Source organism: Leptonychotes weddellii, chromosome 8 (assembly GCF_054177405.1).
Source record: "Leptonychotes weddellii isolate Sample4059 chromosome 8, ASM5417740v2, whole genome shotgun sequence".
In the NCBI taxonomy this organism is placed as follows: Eukaryota; Metazoa; Chordata; class Mammalia; order Carnivora; family Phocidae; genus Leptonychotes; species Leptonychotes weddellii.
This window is the reverse complement of record NC_138376.1, coordinates 19,718,038-19,742,523: the sequence shown is the minus strand read 5'-3', so window position 1 is coordinate 19,742,523 and position 24,486 is coordinate 19,718,038. Positions and strand designations below refer to the sequence as shown.

Sequence of the window (24,486 nt, the reverse complement as noted above, 5' to 3'; positions counted from 1 at the left end):
CAGGTTAACCTGGTCCAGAGTCAAAGCTCGGCCGTAAGGGCATGAACACTGGGAGGAAGGCTGAAAACACCTGGCACTTGAAGCGTGCAATCCAGGTGGAGGAGTTTGGCACAAAGGAACTTTCTCCTTGGTGAGAGGACATACGTCAGACCAGTCAACCACGTCCCTCTGGTATTTCCTAGGAGGGTGTTAACGCAGCAAGGGGTAAGGAGAAACAGGAATTCTAAAATGCAGGATGAAAATGGCAAGGCACACTAACATCTAAGCTTGCGTAATTCCTCTGAACAGCCGTCCTGGGAATCCTGTCCAGGTCATGGACGGAGCAGGGCAGAGGAGAAGGACTGGGAGAGGTGTCCTATCTTTGAGCTGTATTTTCTTGTGTGAAGGGAATGCTTGGGGGTGGAGTCCGCAGGCCAGAGAGCAGCCTGCAGCCCTGCTGCCTGGGGAATCATGCTCCCCTGGATCTCCCATCCTCACTGAACAGGGGGCAGGGGGGGGGCACTCAGGATGCACAGAAATTACGGAACAATTCAGGCCAAAAATCTCTTTCAAATTCTGAATTGTTTTTCCTCTCAAAATTGTAGCTTCACATTTCTTTCTCCCCGTTATTATTTCATCACCAAATATTAATGAAGTGCTTCAAATATGCTCAAGGGGGTGAGATTTCTCTTTGTCCTGTAAAATTCCAATTAGTCAAAAGCTTGCTCAACATGTAGCTTCAGTCTGAGTTGTTGTGCACAAAGGACTCAACACAGCAGACCTGAGACTGCTCTCCTTAGAAAGGTCTCCTCGCCTGGCTGGCCCTTGGCTGGCATCTGAGAACTTGGACTTCAGAAGTCCTACCAGTTTAACAGAGAAGCATGGCTTGCCGTGGCTGCACTTTTTTGTACAGACAATGTGGTTTATGCTGAGCCCCTGCTTTCCTTTGGAGGGTCTGGAATCTGGTACGTGCTCAGTAGAGGGTGCCTGTGTGACCAGCCTCCAGGAAAAAGCTGGGTGCTGGGTCTCTAATGAGCTCCCCTGGTAGACAGCATTTATCACGTGTGGTCACAATTCACTGCCGGAGCAGTGAAGTGCATCCTGAGTGACTCCACCGGCAGGGGACTCTGGAAAGCTTGAGCCCGGTTTCCTCTAGACTTTGCCTCAGCACTTTTTCCCTTTGCTGATTTTGCTCTGTACCCCTTTGCTGTAATAAATCACAGCCAAACTAGATGCTGAGTCCTGTGAGTCCCAGTGACTCACCCCCGCCACCCCATCCATCCCAGGGACTCTTGACACAACTATCCTCAGCCAATTCACTTTGGCAACGGTGCTGGGCCAGGCATAGGGAGGCTACTCACTCTACTGATCCTGAAACACGAGCGCATGAGAAACCAGGGATCAGATGACCTACTGTCCCATTCAGTGTTGACCAAGCACCCATCACATGCTCAGCAAGATCCTAACCTTGTGATTTCTGTCCTTGAAATCTGCAGTCAAGTGTAAGAGACAACGATGGGGAGGACTCCCAGGACGAGGGTGATGGCAGGTGGGGTGGTAAGAGCTAACACTTACCTGGTGCGTGCTACATCCTGGGCACTCCCTGGGCACTTTCAGCATCGACTCCCGTAGTTCTGACAGCAACCCTGGGAGGGGGGCGCTCTTCCCTCCTCCATCCTCACAGATGAGGAAGCCGAGCACATCAAGGGGAAGTACTCCCCAGGTCACGTAACTAGTTAACAGCAGCACATCCTCTGGCTTCAGAATCTGAGTTCTGGACTAGCATAAACAGGCTCAATTGCATCCACGTCTTTAACAACCATAGTATTTACTACGTACCACCCAGCATTAAAATGATTTCTTTTAATAGTGTGGGGTTTTTTTTTTTAAGATTTTATTTATTTGTCAGAGAGAGAGAGAGAGAGAATGAGCAGGGGGAGCGGCCGGCAGAGGGAGAAGGCTCCCCGCTGAGCAGGGGGCCCGATGCGGGACTCGATCCTAGGACCCTGAGATCATGATCTGAGCTGAAGGCAGATGCTTAACCCACTCAGCCACCCAGGCGTCCTGCACTAAAATTATTTGTATGCATGTTTTCATGCCTGTGCTAGACTCTAAGCTGTGTGGCAGGCTCCTGCCCGGTGCCCCCCTGCGTCTTCGCCATGGTGCCACGCTTCACATACGGTAAGCACTCAGGTGCACATGATGGCAGAGAACAACCATTCGGCATGGGAGGCCAGCACAGCCCAGAGTGGCAATGATAGGTCTCGGGGAACACTGAGGGAGATCTCAAAGGCAAGTTCTGAGGAGTCAGAGGGGAAAACAGGCAATCCCCATGACGGTAACAATATGAGCAAAGAGGTGGACCCAGCAATGAGCAGCGCAGGGTGAGGGCACCAAGGGAAGACTGGCTGGGGTGAGGGGTGTGTTTGGGTAAAACTGAGTGAAATCCAACGATGACAACCCTGACAAGTTAGAGTTCCAAACTGATGGGCAGCCAGTGAGGATGAGAGTGACAGTGTTCAAAGGGCCAACTGGGTAAGACTTAGCTGGGAGCAGAAGAGATGGATGGCTTGATGGGCTGGAGCCCTGGAGCAGGGTGCAGGGGTGACAGGCTTCTGGATGATGCGATGCCCCCCTGCTCGAGGTGTGGCCAGAGCCCGAGACCAAAGGTGGGGCCAGGTCTGCTGGGAAGACACGCAGGGCCCCGGACAACGCACCCTTTCTCAGCTCACGGGGGGCCCATGACCATGGCACACGTTCCTTCCCACTCTGACTCTTTACGATTCCAATAGATTCGGGTTGGAATTAGCACACGAGCTGTGGGTTTTAAGAACCATTTCTGAAGGGAGAATGGACGGAATCTGGTAGCTAATTCCAGCAGCGGGGTGTCGGGGTGTCAAAGTTGGGCGCGGGCGACCGAGCGAGGGAGTCATGGCCATACTGACAGGAGTAAGGAAGTCTGGGCAGAAAATACAGACATTCTCTATTTCACACAAAAAATATGTTTATACGAACAGTCTTAAGGGCTGTAAGAAGTGAGACTTCAAGTGACAATAAGCTACAAGAAAAAAAAAAAAAGGCAGAAAAAATTTAAAAGCAAGCCCCAGAGGAAATGAATTAGTTGATAGTTGCTTTATCCACCCCATTCATCATTTAACGTTTCCAGTACGCCCAGCTTCAAAACAAACCACTCCCTGTCAAAATATTGCTTACACAACTGCAGTTGGATCTGATGAATTCTCACGATTCTACCTGAGCACATTCTGTGTTTGGAACTAGACTATCAGCTACTGACCCTCGGGAAGCTAGCTGCTTTTCCACATGTCCTGCCCAGCGACGCAGCCAGCTAAACCATTAGCCACGATGGCCATGGCGGTGCTTTACCCCCGGGGAGCACCGTGGGCCAGTGGGCCAGTGCCGGGGATCCCAGCGTGGCAGAGAGAGGACTGCGGGGAGGGTGGCTCAGGCCTCCCACGCAACCTCTTTCCAGCATTCGTCATTTACCGCTCTGTGTAGAGTCTGTCTCTCCGGGGAGGGGACACAGAGCCACGGATGTGTCTATCTGCACTGAACATTCAAGGCTGGTCTTAACTATGACAGGATTAGCGATGCTGCAAAATGGCCCCCTTCCAGTTAATTATCTTGCCTTGAACACATATACTAGGTCACTAATGGCAAAGACCAATTTCTGGTTTAATGGGGCAGAAAGAAGAGATCCAGATAGAAATGTCTATCAAACTGTCTCGATCCTGATTAAAATATTCCCCTTAGAGGAAAGCACATGCCTCTTCTGTTTACTTGAATTTGCCTTTTAAGTAGTTGGTAAACTAGGAATTTTAATGGTGGAGAGAGATTCATTTGGTGCTGTGTGTATTTCAATTCCATTTCCAGCAGGCATCAGGAAGTCTTTTCTATATTTCGTCTTTGAATACTTTATAGCCAGATCTATTTCTCTGGAAAAACACACTGCATTTGGGGTAATAAAGCTTCTGCAGATTTCATTAAACAATTGTGCCAGGTAGGGCATAGCAGGAAATATAACTGCTGCCTTCGGAATACGGACGTTTACTGTACCATCAATTCAGAGTGGTACCCAGTAGCGAGAAGCCAGACCAAAGACCAGACACCCGGCCTCCTCCTCCCTCCCTCTTCCTTTCGCTGTCTGATCGGGACAATTCACGTCACCGTCGCTGTGCCCTGGCCAAGTAAGGCCAACACCAAATCATGGTGCCAAGTGAACCCCCCCACCCCCCGAGCTCTCCTCTGAAGCCGCCCTTCCGGAGCCATGTTTGCGCCCCGGCCAGCCCTGCCATCGTCCACAGCCCCCGTACTCATTCTCTGCAGCTGCAATCTGACGCTGTCACCAAGCTCTTCTCCCACTCTAGAACGCGCCTTCTTGTCCCTGCCACGAAATACCTCCAGCCCTCCTTCCCGCAGGACGGCTTGCTCCCAGCTCTCACTGCTCATGTCCTTCTTCCCTGCTCCTAAGTTTCCATGACTTTTAGCCACCCTGCATCAATCTTTAATTCATGCACTTATTTTTTTTTATTATTATGTTATGTTAGTCACCATACATTACATCATTAGTTTTTGATGCAGTGTTCCGTGATTCATTGCTTGTGCATAACACCCAGTGCTCCATGCAGAACATGCACTCTTTAATCCCCGTCACCAGGCTAACCCATCCCCCCGCCCCCTCCCCTCCAGAACCCTGTAATGCATGCACTTATATTACAAATATTTTTAGTGTCTGTTGAGTATAGTGTCCGTTAAGCACAGCTCAGTGTATTCAGGTGCAGTTCACTGTACAAACACTGTGTTGGGTCCGTTGGACAAAACCCGATGGGACACACATTTACTCTGCAGGCTGGCTGGAGACGGAAGTGCCACTGATCATATAAAAGGCAAAGTCAAGCGGGGCAGGGGCCCAGAGAATGAGGGGCCCGTACCCCGGCCTGGAGGCGGGGAGACGGAGGGCCTGTGCGGAGAAAGGGCCTTCTGTGCTCGCCTGGGCAGCACGTGAAACAGGACGGCACAGAGCAGATGAGCGTGGCTCCTGCACAAGATGACAGGCAAAGTCATGAAGCATTCCATGTTTTGAAAAAGGAAAAAAAAAGGCCTTTTGACTTGGCTCAATGAGAAGCCGGTAGGATTTCGAAATGCAAATGGCAGATGGAAGGAGAAGGCACTTCAGGTACAGATGAAGGTGTGGGGAGGAGGGTTGGGAGCAGAGTGAAGAGGGGCTCCGAAGGCAGGAGAGCCCTGGGGAAGGGGTGAAAGAGCCCTCCTGCTGCTCCGACGGCACCTCCTCCAGGAAGGCCTCCACCCTCCTGGCTGGGGCAGTTGCCCGCACCGCGCACCAACTGTGCCCAGACCGGGTGCAGATGCCTCTTCCTCCCTCTGGTCCGTAAGCAACATGAGGATGGGCAGGTACCCCCCTTCCCTGGCTTTAGTGGGGGTCACATCCAGGGCAGCCACACCATAACAGAGAAGTCAGGCTGTCTCTCCAACTGTGGGTTGCAGCAAACTCAGTTAAGCTGCAGAATCAGAGTGAACATGCTGATTCTGTTCCAGAGAGACCACGGGCACCCAGAGTCACACTGGTGAACAAAGCGGTGGGGCGGGAAAGAGTCAGGAGACCACTGAGACAAGCAGGACCTCCCGTAGGCAGGGCAGTGGCTCTGGGAAGGAGGTGTGGGCGCCTCACACCTGGGGTGTTCTCTCCTCCAGAGAATGCATGCTCCGAGAGCACCTCAAGGCCCTCCCACAGCCTGGCGGCCACTCCAAAAACAACATGACATACACAGTCTGCCTGGCTGAGGACACTGCTGCTCGGCAGCTCCTGGGAGTGCTTCTCCCACAGCCCCGGACACACGTCAGCGCTAGGTGACATCTCCATGGGATCTGTTTACCCGGAAAGCATCAACGATGGCCCACACTGACTCCTGCATGCTTTCAACTCTCTCCACCCTTCGGTACTGCTGACGCTCCGGACAGCCCCTCCAGCCGGGCTGCACTTGTCAAGGGGGTGCGCTGGGAGGCCAGAGGTCAACATGGCCAACGGATCAATATGGTCACTGGGCGTGCACAGGGAGAACCTGGTAGTTCTCCCTGAATTAAAGGCCAACAGGACATGAAACCCTCAGTCCTGTGTCAGGACTTTGTCTTGCAAGACTCGAGGGGCACTGAAACAAAACTTTTTATAGACGCTCATTACTGTCATTACTCCTCAGGCAAGAGGCCTCCATTTTCCTTGAGAAGCATCAGTTCCTCTCCTTTCTGTACATATTCCCTGACAACTCCGACCTCCCGTCACTATCTGGGGGCCATCAGTCTGTTACTCAGAGGTCTCAGTTCTGCCTTGGGTTCAGACACCCTCTGTCTGGCCGTAGGTACATCTCTTAACCTCTTGCCACGGCAGATTTTAACAGGAAGGGCGAGCTGGGCTGCAGTCTGGGCCCAAAGCTGCAGCTCCGGCAAAGCCCGTCTTTATAGGACAGCCTGGCCTGGGCCTCCCTGCCAGCCTACCATGTCTGCGCTGTTCTCTCCATGATGTGAGTCCGATCCCCTTAATGAGCTCTCTGGGGATGCTCTCCTGTACCCGGCCTGCTTCTGAGACAAGTTCCGCTCTCTGCTGTGCGTAGACTAGAGCAGAAATTTAAAACATCTTTCTTTTCTACCAAAGGGGCTTAAGTGTCTTCTCCCCCCGAGACACTCTTTCTTCTTGGCAAACGTCTTATAATCTACTAGATTAGAAGCTCTCTGAGGGAAAGGCCCACATTTCAATGATAATCTATAAACCTTAAAGATCATCAAATGCTCGCTGGGAAAGCTCAGGGTATGCTTCTCATTTTCAAGGATGAAAGTTTTCTCTCCTGCTATGAGACACTGTCAATGAACTCAAGGACACGGAGCAGCAAACTCAGGGTATCGCACCTGCCAGGCGAGGGGTGGGAGAGGAGAGGGCGGATAGCGCTTCTACTTGGTTTTGGAAATTTTAGCTTCTGTGAAAGAGAAAGGCAAACATACCTCGTGGGGATTGGAATGCTGCCATGTTTCCTTTCCCTCAATATTAAATTTCTCCCACTAATTCTACCCCTGCTCCGTATCACAAGTTGAAAACAAGTTGAAAACCTAAACCTCTGGAGGACGTGCTTAAGGCAGAAACTTATGCAATTCCCACTTGAAGTCATGCAGCTGGGTGAGCTCAGATTACTGATGACTGCTCCAGCCTCCCTCAGTTCCCAGCAGAAGCCTTTCAAAAGGTTCTTGCAGTTTTGTTCATTAGGGATGATGAATAACGTGCAGACATTTCCCCAGTGTTGGGAATCTTAGAACAGGATCGATTTAAATCTTTGGGGAGGGGGGCAAGGGAGAGGGAGAGAGAATGCCTGTGTGTGAGCACGAGACAGAGAAGAATATGAAGAACATGATGACAGATAGGGGGAGAGAAGGTGAGAGATACAGAAATCCTAGATGTTCAAGACACAGTTGATAGAAAACAGGGCAGGAATGGTGCTTGATATGTGAACAACATACTGACTCTACAGGTCCAACGGGGTGAACGGTTTGCCCAAACTTGACAAGTTAAGCAGGTTTTGGAAATATTTAGGTGGAAGTTGCAAATGAACAGAAGTCCGTTTGGGCAAACAGGAGTGATGTTGTTAAACACAGCACCTACACTAGCCTACCCTGTAAGGTCTGACACAGATGGGTCAGGTGTGGGTAGAAGGTCTTCCTATAAACCACAGGAATAAGGAACTGATAGGAAGAATATCAAGGGAATAACTTGCATGTACCAGTTAATGGTATTTATATACATCTGAGTCCCCCTAACAATGGCCTGCCAATGAAACATTTCTTTCTTTTTTTTTTTTAAAGATTTTATTTATTTGACAGAGAGAGACACAGCGAGAGAGGGGACACAAGCAGGGGGAGTGGGAGAGGGAGAAGCAGGCCTCCCGCCGAGCAGGGAGCCTGACGTGGGGCTCGATCCCAGGACCCTGGGACCACGACCCGAGCCGAAGGCAGACGCTTAACGACTGAGCCACCCAGGTGCTCCGAAACATTTCTTGACAGTATCAGGAAATCAGCCATTTTGGTATAAGACTTTGTACAAAGTCTTATGGAACTGGACCCCAATTTTGTAACTTATTTACTCTCTACAAAACTCTGCACACCCAAGGTCAATGCTAATATTCTTTCATGTTAGTCCTAACTCACATCAAGTAATAATAAAAAAAAAATTGTACAAACGAGCTGTTTGCAAGGACAGAAAACTGCAGCAGGTTTGTGTATTAGTCATGAGCTATGTTGTTCTGCAGAACCAATCATCTCTTAACAATTTCAGAGGCTTACAACACTGCAAGTTTATTTCTTGCTCACACTACATGCCCACTGAGGGCTGGCGGGGGGCTCTGCTCATCACTGTCACTTGGGGTGTGGGTTCGAAGATCAGATCCCATCTTGAATGTTGCTGGTTGATGTGTTACAGGCCTCGAGGCTGTCTCACTGGTGATTAAATGCTCCGGACCAGAAGGGACATATCAATTCTGCTCACAGCTCATTGGCCAGAACTAGACACACGGGCCTGCCCCATCTCAAGGGAAATACTGGCAAGAGGCATCAGTGACATCCACACTCTGCTATGTGCAGCTCATTCTTTTAAAATGTCTCAAATACACATCATATGGGAAGACACTGATATGATTTCCTGGATGCCCTGTGTCCTTAGAGAAATAGCCGACGTCTCTAGGCCACTTTCTATGTCAATTACAGGAGAGCAGAATGGGGCTGACCAAGTCACCTCAGCAGTGAGGGGTTTCAGGAGCCTTCCCCGGTAACAATGTAACAATAGGCAAACTTAAAGCATCGGTACCAATACCACGAGAAGCAGTGATCTGGTGAAGGGCGGGGACCCTCCAGGTGGACACACGGATAGCCCCCCTGGTTCTAGCACCTACTAGCCGAGCAGCCCTGGCCAAGTGACCGGCCTTCTCTGTGCTTTATTCACCATCTGTGAAGGGGGACAGTAATAGTACCTTCCCCCCCCGCCGGTCACCGTAAGGGTGGAATGAGGAGTAAGGTACTAGAACAGTGCCTGGCAGTGCATGGTGAGCCCTGGTTTTGGTCAATCCTATTCTTTTTCTTATCCTCATCATCTGGACCTCCCTTCAGCCATATTTCTTTCAAACTAATTTGCTAAAGCAACAAGCAAATTGCATTCCTCACAATAATCCTGTGAAGTAGGTGTAAGTATCCCCGCTTAAATCATGAGAAGACCCAAACCAACTCAGGTTTCAAATCTATCTGTCCGAGGCTGTCTTCTTTCACTGCAATGTTCCACGTGGTTTGCTCCCATATCGTGAGTGCAAGGGGGTCCACTTAATGTAAGGAAAATGACCCAGTATGTGTTATTCCTCCACTTGTGCTCAGAACTCTCCAAAGAGGGGCTCCTGGGTGGCTCAGTCGTTAAGCGTCTGCCTTTGGCTCAGGTCATGATCCCGGGGTCCTGGGATCGGGCCCCCGCATCGGGCTTCCTGCTCAGTGGGAAGCCTGCTTCTCCCTCTCCCACTCTCCCTGCTTGTGTTCCCTCTCTTGCTGTGTCTCTCTCTGTCAAATAAATAAAATCTTAAAAAAAAAAAAAAAAAAAGAACTCTCCAAAGAAGCTGTTCTGCTAATCCAACAAATAGAAGTCAACATTTTCTCCATCGGGCTATATGCTGTATGCTTGGCAGAGTTAAGACAGCAACTCTCAGCTCTCTGTATGCAGAGCGGGCCAGGCTCAAGCCTCAGATGCCGGCCAGGAACCAGGAAAGAAAGGGTGGGGATGAAAGATGGCAAAGTGGAGATCCAAACTCTGCAGCCTGCAACTCAAATATTACAGTAGTATTTTTATCCATGCCTTTAGTCTATATGTTATATACATACACGATCTATATGTTATACACATGCATGACAAGTTCGAAGATGCATTTCAGTCCTAGTCTGAAAGCTGCTACTTTTCCACCTTGACTACAGCCATATCCTTTTGCCTGAGGGCCTGATAAGGTGCCAGGAACCCACCCTGTTTGTCCCTGTCTGTACTAGACCGGGAGGGTCCCCCTGGAAGGCACAGGATGATCAAGTAGCAGGACTGGTCAATAGGTAATTAAATGCTCCAGACAGTAGGGACGCGTCAATTCTGCTCACAGCTCATTGGCCAGAACTAGACACACGGAACCAGGAAAGTCCTTTAAACAGAGGTTGGCACATTGTAGGTTGTGGGCCACATTTGGCCCAATGCTTATTTTTGTAAATAAAGTGTTACTGGACCGCCCATTTGTTTATGTATTACCTATAGCAGCTTTCACACTACGATGGCAGAGTTGAGGAGTTACATGAGAAGCCATATGGCCCCCAAAGTCTAAAATAGTTACCATCTGGCCTGGTACAGAAAAAGTTTGCTGAGCCCTGGTCCCGAGTGCTGCAGTAAGGGAGGGTGCTGGGAGCAAAGGTCCCTGCCAAGCAAGAATGGGGTCGCTCTGGGGCGCCTGGGGGGGCTCAGTCGGTTAAGCGTCTGACTTTTGGTTTCAGCTCAGGTCGTGATCTCGGGATCGTGAGATCAAGCCCTGGATCAGGCTCCGCACTCAGCCGGGAATCTGCTTAAGATTCTCTCTCTCTCCCTCTCCCTCTCCCCCGGCTTGTGCTCGAACGCCCCTCTCCCAACATGCACGTGCACGCGCTCTCTCCCTCTCTCTCTTAATAAATAAATAAATACATAAATAAAATCTTAAAAAAAAAAAAAGGATGGGGTTGCGTTGATTACCACTCACGGGCAAACCCTTAGGCCCAAGGGCATAGGGCTCGCTTCACAAATATTTTCTTACGTGCCAGATACTAGGACACAACAGTGGGCAAGATAAACTCAATCTTTGTCCTTTGGGAATTTAAACTTGTGTGTAGGGATAAAGATGGGGCCTAAGGGAAAGAGGAGGCACAGAAATATGTAAAAAGCAAATTACAGGCCAAAAAATGGTGATATATTTACACAGCAGTGAAACAAATGAGTTGTAGCCATAAAGGTCAACATAGATGCATCTTCGGAATAATGTGGAGAGAAAAAAAGCCCACAGGAAAACACATGCCATATGAGCTGACTTACTAGAAGCCCCGAGCCATGCAAAATGAAATGCTATATTGTTTATGGATCCCAAAAGATGAGGCATTATAAAGAAAAGCAGGGTGAGGAGTAACAGCATAGCGAGGCTCATGGTTAGTGGGAGGGTGGCAGGGGGACAGGGATGGCCGCGGAGGGGCTGTGTAGGGCATTTCAAAAGTCACGACCATATTCCTCTTCTAGAACTGGGTGGTGAGTACACAGAGATGCATGGTGTCAGAATCTTTTCCAGCCAACCTATATTTCATTAGCCCTTTTATGTCTGCTCGATATTTAATCGACTAAATTTTATAAGTAGAAACATGGGATGAGCGCTAGGATGCAGTAAGAAAGGCCCCAGAAAGTGCTCTGGGCACACAGCAGAGGGACCACTAACTCAGATGCGAGGGCCAGGAAGAGAATCCTACAGAAAATGGCACATGTCACTTAAGGACTGGAACAAATTTCACCCTGAGAAGAAGTCAGGCAAGAGTGTTCTAGCAAAGAAGAGCCTGTGCGAGAGCCCAGAGATGCAACAGATTGCAAAGTTTTCAAGGAACTGAAACCAGCAAGTGAAGTGCTGCGTAGGGAAAGCAGGGCTGGCGAGGGTCCCCTGGGGCCACGCTAGTAAGCCTCGTGAGCCACAGGGAAAAATGTGTGCTTTATTCCAAAAGCAACTTGAGCCTTGGAGGGATTTCGGCCAGGGAGTGTACAGACATGATCAAAGTTGTCTTTTAAAAAGATTGTTCTTGCTGTGGCAATGTCAGTTTACTCAGCTAGCCTCAAGTCCCCTCTGGTTTCTGCCGGGCTGAGAACAAGGCCAGGGACTGTATGCATGTAGCAATGATGGACACCCCTACTGCTTAAACAAGTGAACAAAACCAAGAAGGTGTCAGGCCAAAATTAGCAGGCACGTCATTAATACAGCAGATGCTTATTGACTATAGACCACAATAAGCAGAAACACAGAAGTTTTGTGTAGGTCACTTTTTTGTATGTTGAAATAAACACTAGTGCAGATAAATACGAGTGCACTAGCTTACAACAGAAAAGACACTCCATGGTGTCTTTGCAAAGCCAAGCAGATGAGCCTCTCTAAAAGGAAGAATCTCCTACCATATGTCAACTTTATATTAATAGATTGTAATCTATCATTCTCATTTTATTTTTTTTAAGATTTTATTTCTTTATTGGAATGAGAGAGCGAGAGCACAAGCAGGGGGAGTGGCAGGCAGAGGGAGAAGCAGACTACCTGCTGAGCAAGGAGCCCCACGTGGGGCTCGATCCCAGGACCCTGGGATCATGAACTGAGCTGAAGGTAGCTGTTTAACCAACTGAGCCACCCAGACGTCCCATATCATTCTCATTTTATTTTATTTTTTTTAAAGATTTTATTTGACAGAGAGAGACACAGTGAGAGAGGGAACAAAAGCAGGGGGAGGGGGAGAGGCAGAAGCAGGCTTCCCGCCGAGCGGGGAGCCCAATGTGGGGCTCGATCCCAGGACCCTGGGATCATGACCTGAGCCGAAGGCAGACGCTTAACGACTGAGCCACCCAGGCGCCCTCATTCTCATTTTAAACAGGCATTCTATCTAAAAATGCCTAATTCTAATAAATAAATAAATAAATAAAATATAAAAAATAAAAATGCTTAATTCTTTAAAAGTATAGGCAAGTGAAGACTAAAAGTGCTACAAGTACTTTTAAATCAGAGCAACAGGAAAATCAGTTAAAAACCACACTTCTCTAGTGGCAAGAATAATCATGGGTATACATGATGCTACCAAGAAAACAAAACAGAAGACCAGCCCTGTCTTCTGGTTTCGTCATCACACCGCCTAGTTCAAGCTTGGACCTTAATTATGCAATCATGACCATGTTTTGTTGCCTCCTGTTACTTCTGCTTGAAACAATGTCAACCTAATCTTTTACTTATTAATGCTTACAGTGAGTTAGGCCAGATTCCCCAAAGATCTTCTCCAAAGAATAGCGTGACTTTAAGAGTTCTCCAGACTCTATGACTGAGCAACTCTGTTTCAGAGTACGGATCTAAAAGAAGTGAAAGCAGGGCCTCCAACCCACACTCGGACAGCCATGCTCAGAACAGCAGTAGTCCAAACAGCTGAAAGGTAGTGGAGATGTCAGTGTCCCTCCCAGAGAAATGGATACACAAAATGTGGTGTGCGCATACAACAGAGCATTATTCAGCCTTAACAAGGAAGGAACTTCAGACACAGGCTACAACATGGCCAAACCATGAAGACGTTGTGCCAAGCGATGTAAGCCAGTCACAAAAGGACAACTGCTGGATGATTCCATGGACATGAGGAACCTAGAGGAGTCAGACTCACGGAGACAGAAAGTAGAAAGGTGCTTGCCAGGGTCTAGGGGGAGTCAGTGGTTGATGGGTATAGAATATCAGTGCGAGATGAAAAAGTCGCGAGAGGGATGGTGGAGATGGTGCACAATGGGGTGAGTGACTTTTTTTTTTTTTAAAGATTTTATTTATTTATTTGACAGAGAGAGACACAGCAAGAGAGGGAACCCAAGCAGGGGGAGAGGGAAAAGCAGGCTTCCCGCAGAGCAGGGAGCCCGATGCGGGGCTCGATCCCAGGACCCTGGGATCATGACCTGAGCCAAAGGCAGACACTTAACACCTGAGCCACCCAGGCACCCCGGGGTGAGTGACTTAATGTCAGTGAGTTGTGCACTTACAAATGGCTACAGTGGGAAATTTTAGGTTGTGTATATTTTATCACAATAAAACAAAAAGTTCCCAAACACAGATGCCTTAATTGGGCCACACAATGGCTGAGTTTATTACAGACTAGACTTGTCTCTCATTGTTGGACTCAATCATCTTGGTTCCCTTAAAAGTCTGTGGATTCCTTGGGGAAGTCCCCCAAGGTCACAGCAAGTCCTTGGCCGAGTCAGGGCATCCCCGTCCACCTGGTAGCCCACGTGGTAGCCCACATGGTAGCCCACACGAGCGCCCGCTACCGGCCACTATGGAAAACTTTAAAAACCCCTGTCCTCAGGGCAAAACACGTCTCAGAGAACACTTGGTTGCCAGGACGGGGAGATGCATTAGAGGGGGGATGTTGTGAGGGCAAATATGGTCACCTAATTTTTTTCACTTCATCTTCTTTAAACAGCATCCACAAAACAATCCATTAGGCTGCCAAAATACTGTAGCAAGTGACCCCGCTCTGAGGTCAAGCAGCGTGCCGCCAAAATAAATGCATCGTGCCCCATCTGACCCGGCGAGCAAACTCCCTGTGAAACATCCGTCCCTGCAGGACACAGAGAAGAGATAGCAATACTATGTTTTTAAAAGTACCTTTCCTAGGGGCGCCTGGGTGGCTCAGTCGGTTAAATATCTGCCTTAGGCTCAGGTCGTGATCTCAGGGTCCTGGGATTGTGTCCCACGTCGGGCTCCACGCAGAGCGGGGGGTCTGCTTCTCCCTCTCCAACCCTCCCCCCTGCTCATGCTCTCTCGCTTTCTCTCTCAAATGAATAAATAAAAAAATCTTTTAAAAAATTACCTGTCCTAGGTCTTTGATTCCTTGGCAAGATGGACTTTTAAAGGACTCAGCTCAACATTAGCTAGAAACATGACATTGGCGCCACCAAGTCTCAGCAAGCACCTTAGAGTTCAGAAAGGGACAGGAGGGGAGGGGAGAGAGAGAGGCAGGAAGGGCTGCTGGGGGGAGGCGGCCCTCGCAGTCACCGAGGGAGACATGCAGGCCTCCCAGCTGAAAAGAGAGAAGGAAAAAGAAACACCCACTTGTTCCACAGAAACCATGAACAAAGCCAACATCTATGAACTCTGAAAGTGGCCACTTGTAACTCATTTCTCCCTATTCCTCCTCCAAAAGTTGGCTTCTTTAGAAAGTTGGGGGAGGGGCTCAAAACAAAGCAGCCACGGGAGGCTCAGGGTCCTTCTGAGAGCCCTGTTCTGAGTGCCACAGAGGAGAGAGGCACCGCTGGAGACAGCCATCCCTGCGGGCTGGGGGCTCCGAGGGCCCTTGGTCCCCAGCACTCACGCTGGACATGGTAGGAGACAGTCCCCAAGGCCAGAGCGGGCTTTGAGGGCCAGCCCTCTTGTTTCCCAGATGAAGAAAGGGCGTCGGCAGGATCCAGCAACCCCACTTCTGGGTACATGCCCAAAAGAGCTGAAAGCGTTACTTGCACAGTCACGTCCACTGCAGCGTGATTTACAACAGCCAGGGGGGCGGGGGGAAGCAAGCCCAAGAGCCATCAGCAGACAAACAGGCAAACAAAATGCAGTCTGTACCTGTAAGGGAGTATTACTCAGGCGTAAAGAAGAAAGCCGGACACAGGCTACGACATGGGTGAACCTGGAGGACATGAGGCTGAGTGAAATAAGCCAGCCACGAGAGGACACACACTGGATGAGTCTACTTTTGCACGTCCCTGGCATCGTCTCATTCAGAGAGACGGAGAACAGAAGGGCGGTTGCCAGGGGCTGCAGGTGTGGGGGGCAGAGGGGAATGGGGCGTTCGTGTTTGATGGGGACAGAGTTTCAGCCGGAAATGGATGATGCCGATAGTTGCACAACAAAGTGAATGTACTTAACATAACTGAGCTCCACACTTAGACATGGTTGAGATAGTCAATTCTGTATGTTTTTTTTTTAACCGCAATTCAAAATTTTTTTTAAGTTTATGCAAAGAATTAGAGCGTGATCAGAGAAAGAAGCTAGTGAATTCTGAGTGGACATCAGGAAGGCCTCTCTGAGGAGGGAGGAAGGGTGGAGGGTGGAGCCCTCCGGCATCTTTCATTTCTGCTGCTCCCTGACCACCCCACATCTTTATCTTTTCAGGCTGTTCTCCAGCCGCCACCTCCCCCTCCAGCCTCATGCAGGTCTGAACTCAGCAGGGTGATGGAGCTAAGGCACCTTATCAGCCCTGGGTGGGAGAGAAGGCTGTCGTCCCAACTTGTGTGAAAACCTCAGAAGACACCCAGGAAAGCGAACACTGCAAGTCATGGTCAGCCGCTGGAGACCCACCACGTTGGGCAGTTGTTGGTGAAGAACTGGGTTCTGGTTTGCCCAAACCAGTTGCAAAGATTTGCCCCGCTGTTGGCCTTTTTTGCTAACTCTGCAAACTTGAGGTCATTTGTCTCCAAAAGAATACTCAGCTAGTCAAAGGGTGAGCTGATGTATGAAAGTGACATCATAATTCTGTGTTTCAAAAACAGGCCCAGTTCGGGATGAGATGAACAGACTTCTTCTGGCCTTGGCATTCCCAGGCCAGTTGCCACCATCTATCTGTCCGTGAGCTCATTTGGAACAGCAACCAGCTGAAAGCCACAACCAGGCATAAGGGAATGGGGCTCTCTTGACAACCTCTTGGCCTAAACTAAATCTCACATCCAGTGACACCGAAGAAGAAAAGGTCTGGAAGAAAAATGCATGATTGCCTGGGAAATTTATATGTGCTCAGCCATCTCAAGTAATTGGCTTCAAATCATAGAACACACAAATCAGATTTTTAAAGATTCCCCTCCATGAGATGGAGAGAGATCTAGGCACCTCCTGTGTCCCTCTACCCGCCTCACTGCATCTTTCCTCTGGGCCCAAAGCCTAGTCATGTCCTCATTCAAAACCTACATGTGCAGGCCCAGAATGCTATTCATGTCTGCAATGACCTCAGTCTTCAGGCTCTCCATGAGGAAATGTCCTTAGAGCCCAGAGTAAACCTATTTCTCTCAGGGGGCCAGAGTGATGAGGTGTACTTCGTGCTCATCTGCAGGTTTAAATATCCGCTAAGGAATGACCTTGGCTGAGATGTATCCCCGGCAGCTACCCTGGCTCCACTTCACCATCAATCTGTGTTATATATGAAAGGCTGGATAAAAACTGGGGAGCTGGCCTGTACCCGCCCCCACGGGACACTTGGCATTCCCAAATCTGGTATGCATCACTGGGCCCTGAGGGAGGATATAGATTATGTGGAATTGTGCTTTCTTTATTTTCAAAACACTAGTTTCAGGTCCTACAGGCTTAAATAAAATGCTGGCTCTGGGTCAAACCATTGGCTGGACAGAGTTCGAGCCAAGGACTCTAACACTGACGCTGGAGTCCTGCCTAAAAGCCCCACACGCCAGTATGAGTGAAGCAGAATACGTACTGTTGATATCGGTCCCAGTCTTTGAGTGAATTTGGTGAACTGCATGGATGGAATATAGAGGAACAATACCCTGACTCTTTGTAATGATGAAAAGTTTCTCACACTTACCAGAAACCCCGATGAGATTTTTTTTCCATTTTTTAGGGATGCATCACTCATCCCTCCAAAATTCTTATTGGGTATCTACTGGGCAGGCACCGTGCGACACACAGAGGATGCAAGATCAGCTCTGTCCCCTCGCTCATAGAGCTACAGTGGAGATAATGGCAGTGATCCAAGGGGAAATCAACTAAAAATGGTAGGGAAAGGGAAGATGGTGACCCTAAGTCATCATTCATTCTTGACCAGCCCCTAATTTTAGGCTCATTAAAACATGATTTGCACACCAATGTCCTCACCAAGTCACTGAGACTTTATTCTGACTGCTACCAGTTCCTTAATCAACAGTTATGGAACACGGTTGAGCTCACTTTTAAATCCAGCCAATTCTTTTGGTGTCCTGTCCAAATCAATCTAGTTCATGAGGATGTCCTGAGAAATCTCAGCACATTATCTCTAGAATTTATAACCAGCTATACGACAACTTCAGTTGTCCTTTATCCTCACCTTTATCATGTGGGAATTGAACTAATCCAGCTTTACTATTTCACAATCATACACCTACATCTCTTCTGTACTACTGTTACATAGATTTCCATCCTGTTAATGAGTTCATTCATTCAACCAACTCATATTTAGATACCCTTTCTGTGCCAGGTACAGAGGACATAGTGGAGAAAAAGAAAGATAAGATCCTGCTTTTGTGCAGTTTACTCTAGAGTGGGTGAGTGGTATGCATGGAAATGCAAATAAACAAATATATTTTCAGGGAGTGGTAGATGTTTAAAACAAGGCAGGTGATTTTAAAGGAATTTCTGAGTGCCGAGTGGACAGGTGGTCTGAGAAAGGTTGGCAGAGGTCACATGAGCAGAATCGTAGTGACAAGATGTGGCCGGGCCCACAGAGGTCAGGGATGGAGTATTTCTGGCAGAGGGAAAGGCTCGTACAAATGACCCAGGGAACAAGTGAGAGCCCAGCATGTAAAGAACCAAAAGTCAGTTTGGCTGGAATACAGTGTGGAAGCAGCAGGGGTCAGACCACACAGAACCTCCTGGACCATGGTAGGAGTTTACATCGCACGATAAAAGCTGTTGGAGGGTGTAGCAAAGACCACTAGTCATCCTCGACCCCCACTCTCCACCTCTTCTTGCAGGCAGATGTCCGTACAAAACGAGACAGCATTTCCCAGCCACGCTTGCCACTGGTGGTGGTGGTGGGGGCAGGTTACTGAGCTGTGGCCAGTGGGATGTACAAAGTGGCACCTACCAGTTCTGGGAAGTGACCTTAATGGGAAGAAGTGCTCCCTCCCCTTCTTTGCCACCCCTCTGCTGGCTGGAATACAGACAGGACGGCTGGATTAGCAAACACGAAGGGTCTGGAACCCTGGTGTCAGCAGACTATCCGAGTCAGCCCTGGGCTGATTACACTGATAGCAGAAATAAACTTCTACGTTGTTTAAATCCCCGGTGTTTTGGTTTTCAGTCTTTCACAGTGAAGCTATTGCTAACTAACACAGAATAAAGTAGGCGAGTATGAGGTCTGACTCATGTTGTACAAATATCACCCTGGTTGTAAGTGAAGGATGAGTTGTAGAGGTTCGGGCAGGAAGCAGGCAGATCGGTCAGGAAGCTCTTGTGATTATCCAGGCAAGAGATGAAAGGCTTTGCCTCAGGAGGCTGCTGTGGAGGTGGAGAGAAATCGAGGGACTCAGAATACAATCTGGAGCAAGAGCTGAGGGGACAACTTGATCACGAGCAAGGGAAGAAGAGGTGACTCGCACATCTTTGCCTGAGCCCCTACATGGAGGCGGCTCTCCTTACTGAGACTGGAGAAGACCTGGGAGCAGGGGCTTTGAGCACGTGGGAGGGTGAAGGTGCTATGCTGGCCACAATGGAATTTAAATGCCTATGGAATACCCACGAGGCAGCTGGATAAAGGCGTTTAGGACTTGGTAGGGAGGTCAAACTTGATGATATAAATCATATGGAGATGATTTAATGCCATGTTTCTAGCAGATCCACCAATATAGTAGACCACCAGCCACCTGGAGCGACTTAAATTTAATTAACTAAAATGAACAAAGATTACAGATTCAGTTCCTCAGTCCCACGGGCCACATTTCCAGCGTGGCTAGTGGTTTGAGCTCTGGCCAGTGCAGAGAACACTTCCCTCATTACAGCAAGTTCTCTCAGAAAGCTCTGGTCCAAACCTCTTTAGAAATTGTTCAAGGGGCCCCTGGCTGGCTCAGTCAGTTCAGCGACTGACTCTTGGTTTCATCTCAGGTCATGATCTCAGTGTCATGAGATCAAGCCCTGCAGCGGGCTCCGTGCTTAGCTCGGAGTCTGCTTGGGAGTCTCTCTCTCCCTCCTTCTGCCCTTCCCCCTGCTCACTCTCTCTCCCTCCAAAATAAATAAATCAATCTTTAAAAAAAAGAAATGGTTTATTATGATTGATTTGCCTTGTCTCATGGGACTACGTGTGAGCGAGAATGGGACAGAAAAAAGAAGCATGCGTTTTCCCATTTGGGTTTCTTTTTTCTTTTATAATGGAGACACACAACAGCTACTCTCCTCCTTTTTTGCCCAAATGCTTCTGGTTCAGGTTTATAAACTGCTGATCATAATTGTCAATATTTGAAGAGACCCCAGGGCTGTGTAACTTTTCAGAAGGTAATGGTCCTATGGTTTTCATTTGTTCTTTCATTCCAAGTTGATCATGAACCCTTTTAAAAGGGTGGAAGGAAGCAAAGGTGATCTTGCAGGTGCCGGAGGCAGCCTCACCTGTCCCCTGGACGGCCCCCGCTCCCCGCAGATGCTGGAGCAGAGCCACGAGGGAGTGGAAAAGCCAACTGTGCAAATATTCGCTTCCACTGTCACAAGACTGAAAGGAAATATGCCAAAAAGGAGAGCTTAGAAAAACAGCAAAAGAGCAATTATCCCCTGAAGAGAACATGAAATAAGACCCTCCAGTGACCCCACAAAGGAAATGGAAAATCAGATCCAACCAGGAACAGGTCAGAGAACACCACTGTGTTCTTGGATATGATCACAAAGGGAAAAATGGGATTTGGGCTCCGTGATAGCCTGGGACTTCAGCTTGGGCCTCACTGGGTGGTGCCTTCTGTCATTCAATTAAACCCTAAGAACAAGATTCATGTAATCCTAGAGTAACCTGATACTCCCTGACGATTCCAAACTCACGTGAAAGTTCTAACAGTAATCCTTACACGTGGCTCATAGGCTCTATGTGCGTGAGGTTCAAGAAACCACCCAGAACACGAGGAAGCTGCACGATGTCCAAAGAAGACCATTTTTTCAGTGATAAAACTTTCAAGAAGAGGAACGGTTTTGGTAAATTTCATTTATGGGTAAATTTCATTCATTCATTTCATTACAGATTTGGAAGATGAGTTCTCCATGTAACTTCGGCCAGGGATGCCGTAGACATCAAAGGGGGAAATTACTCCGTCAGCCTTGTTAGACTGCACAAACTAGTATTGCTTCCTGGCAGTCCACGGGACAAGAAAGGAAGGACCCCCAGAGTCATCTCCCCAAAACAGAGAACAAAAAGCCGGTGGTGGCTCTCCACTGCCCAAACCTCTTGTCCCCTTGGCCTGAGCTCTTCGGGAAAACCTTCCCAGCCCTTCCTCCACTGCATCTCTGCCTGGCCCCCACTGCAGGGGGGTCATATCTGGGCTGACCAGGCTCCTCAGTGAGAGGGGCTGAGGTCAGGCTTGGGAAGGTGCCTCGCCCTCAGCATGTTGGAGAGTGAGGCCAGAGAGCCAGAGCGGAAGCTGAACCACGAAAGGGATAGGGGAGCAGGGAGCAGGGAGCAGGACTTAGCCAAGTGGTCAGTGCAGTGAGGAAGTGGGCATGGAGGGCAGGAGGGAAGAGGACAAGGGAGAGCAGGTCCCCCCGGTGGGGCCATGTTCCAGAACACAGACTTCTGAAGTTGGGTGGGAGGACTGTGGCCATCTGTGGATGTGTTCTTGGCAAGCTACAAGAATTTTTAAAAGTTTAGTTCTAGTGTCAATGAAAATCTGAGTCTATATTGACGTAAGTGGAACCTGGCTCATCTAGATGAGTAGCCTGTAACCCAGGGTGGACCTGAGATTTCTAGACCCACGTCTGCATCTAGAGGTACACTCACAAAGGCCAAATGTCTCCCCACCAGGCTGCATGAACGCAGGCTTCACAGTGGTCCGCATACAGTGGCAGGAGAACTGCGTGGCCACACGCATATGACAACACAGGGCCCAGGACCTCGACCGAGCCTGGCGTTGGGCAGAGGATGTGAGTCTTGCACCTGCTGTCTCTGTAAAAGCCAACTTCATTAGCACAAGAGTCCCGGGAAACAGGCAGCCGTGAAGGTTTCTAGTCTCAATTCCAGGCATAAATGGATTAAGTATCTATTTAATTGATGTTTTAATAATGCCACAAATCTAACTGTATCTTCAAGAGAAGTAGCCAGGTTGGGGGAGCCATCAGGAGGCACCCCATTAAAGTGAGGGACTGAGGCGTGCTCGTGAGCAGTGGTGCGATGGGCAGTTGGAACAGCCGTGCCGGGAGGCCTGAGCATTGCCAACATCATCTTAGCAAAATTACATGAAAAGGCATCATGTACGCTGGAGTTTTTCAAGTCCAAATGCCAAAACAGATTAAATACGAAATTGAATCTGAAGCTATGTCTGTCTGCTATTTAACCCAACAAGGGCAGGAGGTGATTCTGTTTCACGAGAAGACCATCGTCCATCACATTAAAGTACCGCTATTAATCTGGATTGTGCTGGCTTTCAAGTTGGATGTTGTTAATATTTTGCTCTTATAGTTATTTAGAAGTCATAAGAACGAATGCAAACTCCTATGGGATATGTTGTACACGTTACATTTTAAGACAAAGAAAAAGAGGGCTTTTCGAAACAACCCAGACACTGGAGCCACATAGACCTAGCTTCTACTCCCGGCCCCCCTGACTCTGGTGTGGGACCTTGGGCAGGTTCCCTCCCTTACGTGTCAGGTTTCCATGTGTAAAATGGGGATAGTAATGATGCCCACACACAGAACCGTGGGGTGGATGAAATATTTAGATTGCACTCAGCACAGCATCAATGTACATTGTAAAAGCCCAGTAAGTATTAGTTCTTGCTTAGAAGCCCCACTAGTGAAGTAGATAAGGTCCAGGGACAAGCAGTCCCAGTTTCCTTATCTGTAAAATGGGACCATTAGCAGGATCTACTTTATATGGTTAGTATGAAATTTAACATATATGTATGGAGGTGTGGGGGTGTGTATGAATGAGTAACTTAGCGCAGTACCTGAACTTAGAAAACACTCAATAAATACCTTATTTTTGTTACCAAACAATTATCATCATGACCTCTTCAGCTTCTCCTTTTTATTCCTTAACATCAAAGCACTACTCATACACCATGCTCCATACACGTTAGGCACGTGCTAGAATGCATGAAAAGGGAGGTCAGCAGGCAAGGTTCCCCTCAGCTATTCTGTCTAGCCCTTGCTCATCAGAATTGCCTATGATTCTTTCTAAAAGGAAAACAGTGAGATTATCTGCTTATCCATCCACCCATCCATCCATCTATCCACCCATCCATCCATCCACCCACCCATCCATCCGAGTGAGGGAGTGATATCTGAGATACCAGACAAAATCGTGCTTTGAGCACTGAGGCCAGCTAAACAGTGAGCAAATGACCAGGGAGGAAGGGCCAGGTGGCCTCCCAGCACCACCTCCCATATACTAAGGGAGGGCAGTCACATGCCCTCCCCAACACACACACACACACACACACACACACACACACACACACACACACACACAAAGAGGCCAGTAATATTTATCAACACGGCAAATCGTTTGTATCCCCACATGCAGCTCCATCTCAGGAGCCCCTTGTCGCCTCTACAATCTGAGCCCAGGGCCTTATGCATATAGACAGATAGGCCAGCTTGACAAATTGCACAGATGTCAGGGGAAAAGAGTCAGAAATTCCAAGTCACACCAGAACTAGCGAAAGCTCTCTCTTTCTCGCGTAAAAGTGTTGTGACAGAGTAGGGGTCAGGGGGGGTGGGCTGGATGAGAACGAGAGGGCCCTAATTCCTCCCTCACCCCCACCCTGACAAAGGTTTGGAGAGAGTTCTGAGCCCCTTCTCAGAACTGGCACAAAGCAAAAACCAAGCCCTGATGCTCTCAAAAGGCACAGGTTGGAAGGGACACAGGCACCTTCCAGCTTTCAAAGAAGAGCGGGCAGAACCAACTCTGGGTGGACACAAAGACACAAAGTTCCCTTCTCTAGGGGAATCATCAAAGGCCCCATGGAAGGAGGAAGGGACAGAAAAGAGCAGAACAACAGCCCTCAATCAGACACCCATCATTTTCCCAGCTCTGTGTTCCATGCAGGTGGCTCAGGGGGAACCCCACACCGGGGCTTCTGAGCTGTCGAACATGGCCGCCAGAGAGGCCCTGAGGTCTCCTTCTGGGGCATCCGGCCCAGCTGTAATGCTTCCCTGGCTCCTCAACTCCCCAAAACTGGTTTCTATCGGGGCAGAGGGCACAGCTTTAAAGATGCCTAGAGGCTCCGGGAGTCCAACTTCACAGAGAATCACCACATCCAGAGTCTCAGCAGGAGGGGAAGGGAGGGCCCACCTGCCACGGACTTTGGTGGCTTCCAGGGAGAAGAGTTGAATGGGTCCCCACAATCCAGGAGCGAGCCTAACAGGACATCCCTGCTCAGCCTCAGACACCTGGTCCCTAAAGGCCTGGCTGCTGGGCTCTGGCGTCTCATTCTGGTGGAAGGAACACTTCTCCAAAGGGGGAGGCAAAACCGACAAATAAAACAAGGTGCTGCCCATCATCCTACCCCAAATACTGGCCAGGTCTTACACATTCATGGACCAGCAACTGGAAGGTGGCAGCTGGGAGCTTTTCCTCCTGAGGAGTCATTTGGAAGGAACAACAGGATACCTGGTGCCACTTCTCAGGAAAGCTCCTCTCCATACCCTGACTCACACCTGTCCTCGGAGCATACGTTTACACACAAATCACGTCAAAAATGGGAGCGGCCATCGTCCCGACGTGGAGAGGGGCAAATATACTTTC

At 49.0% G+C, this 24,486-nt stretch overlaps 1 protein-coding gene across 7 annotated transcripts in view; it reads right to left on the bottom strand.

Annotated features, from left to right (window-relative positions):
- The window catches only part of SLC22A23 (solute carrier family 22 member 23), a 165,747-nt gene that overhangs the window by 86,963 nt on the left and 54,298 nt on the right, over positions 1–24,486 (bottom strand). The window contains exon 3 of one of the 7 annotated variants that reach the window (XM_081827767.1): positions 16,346–20,250. The exons of 5 other annotated variants lie outside the window; for them this stretch is intronic. Coding sequence is in view for 1 of the 2 variants with exons in the window: in XM_081827764.1 (XP_081683890.1) it covers positions 20,243–20,250 (8 nt within the window). In the remaining variant the exon portion in view is untranslated. Of the gene's footprint in view, positions 1–16,345; positions 20,251–24,486 lie in introns of those variants that run through there. One more of the 7 variants, XM_081827764.1, reaches the window with a different exon arrangement.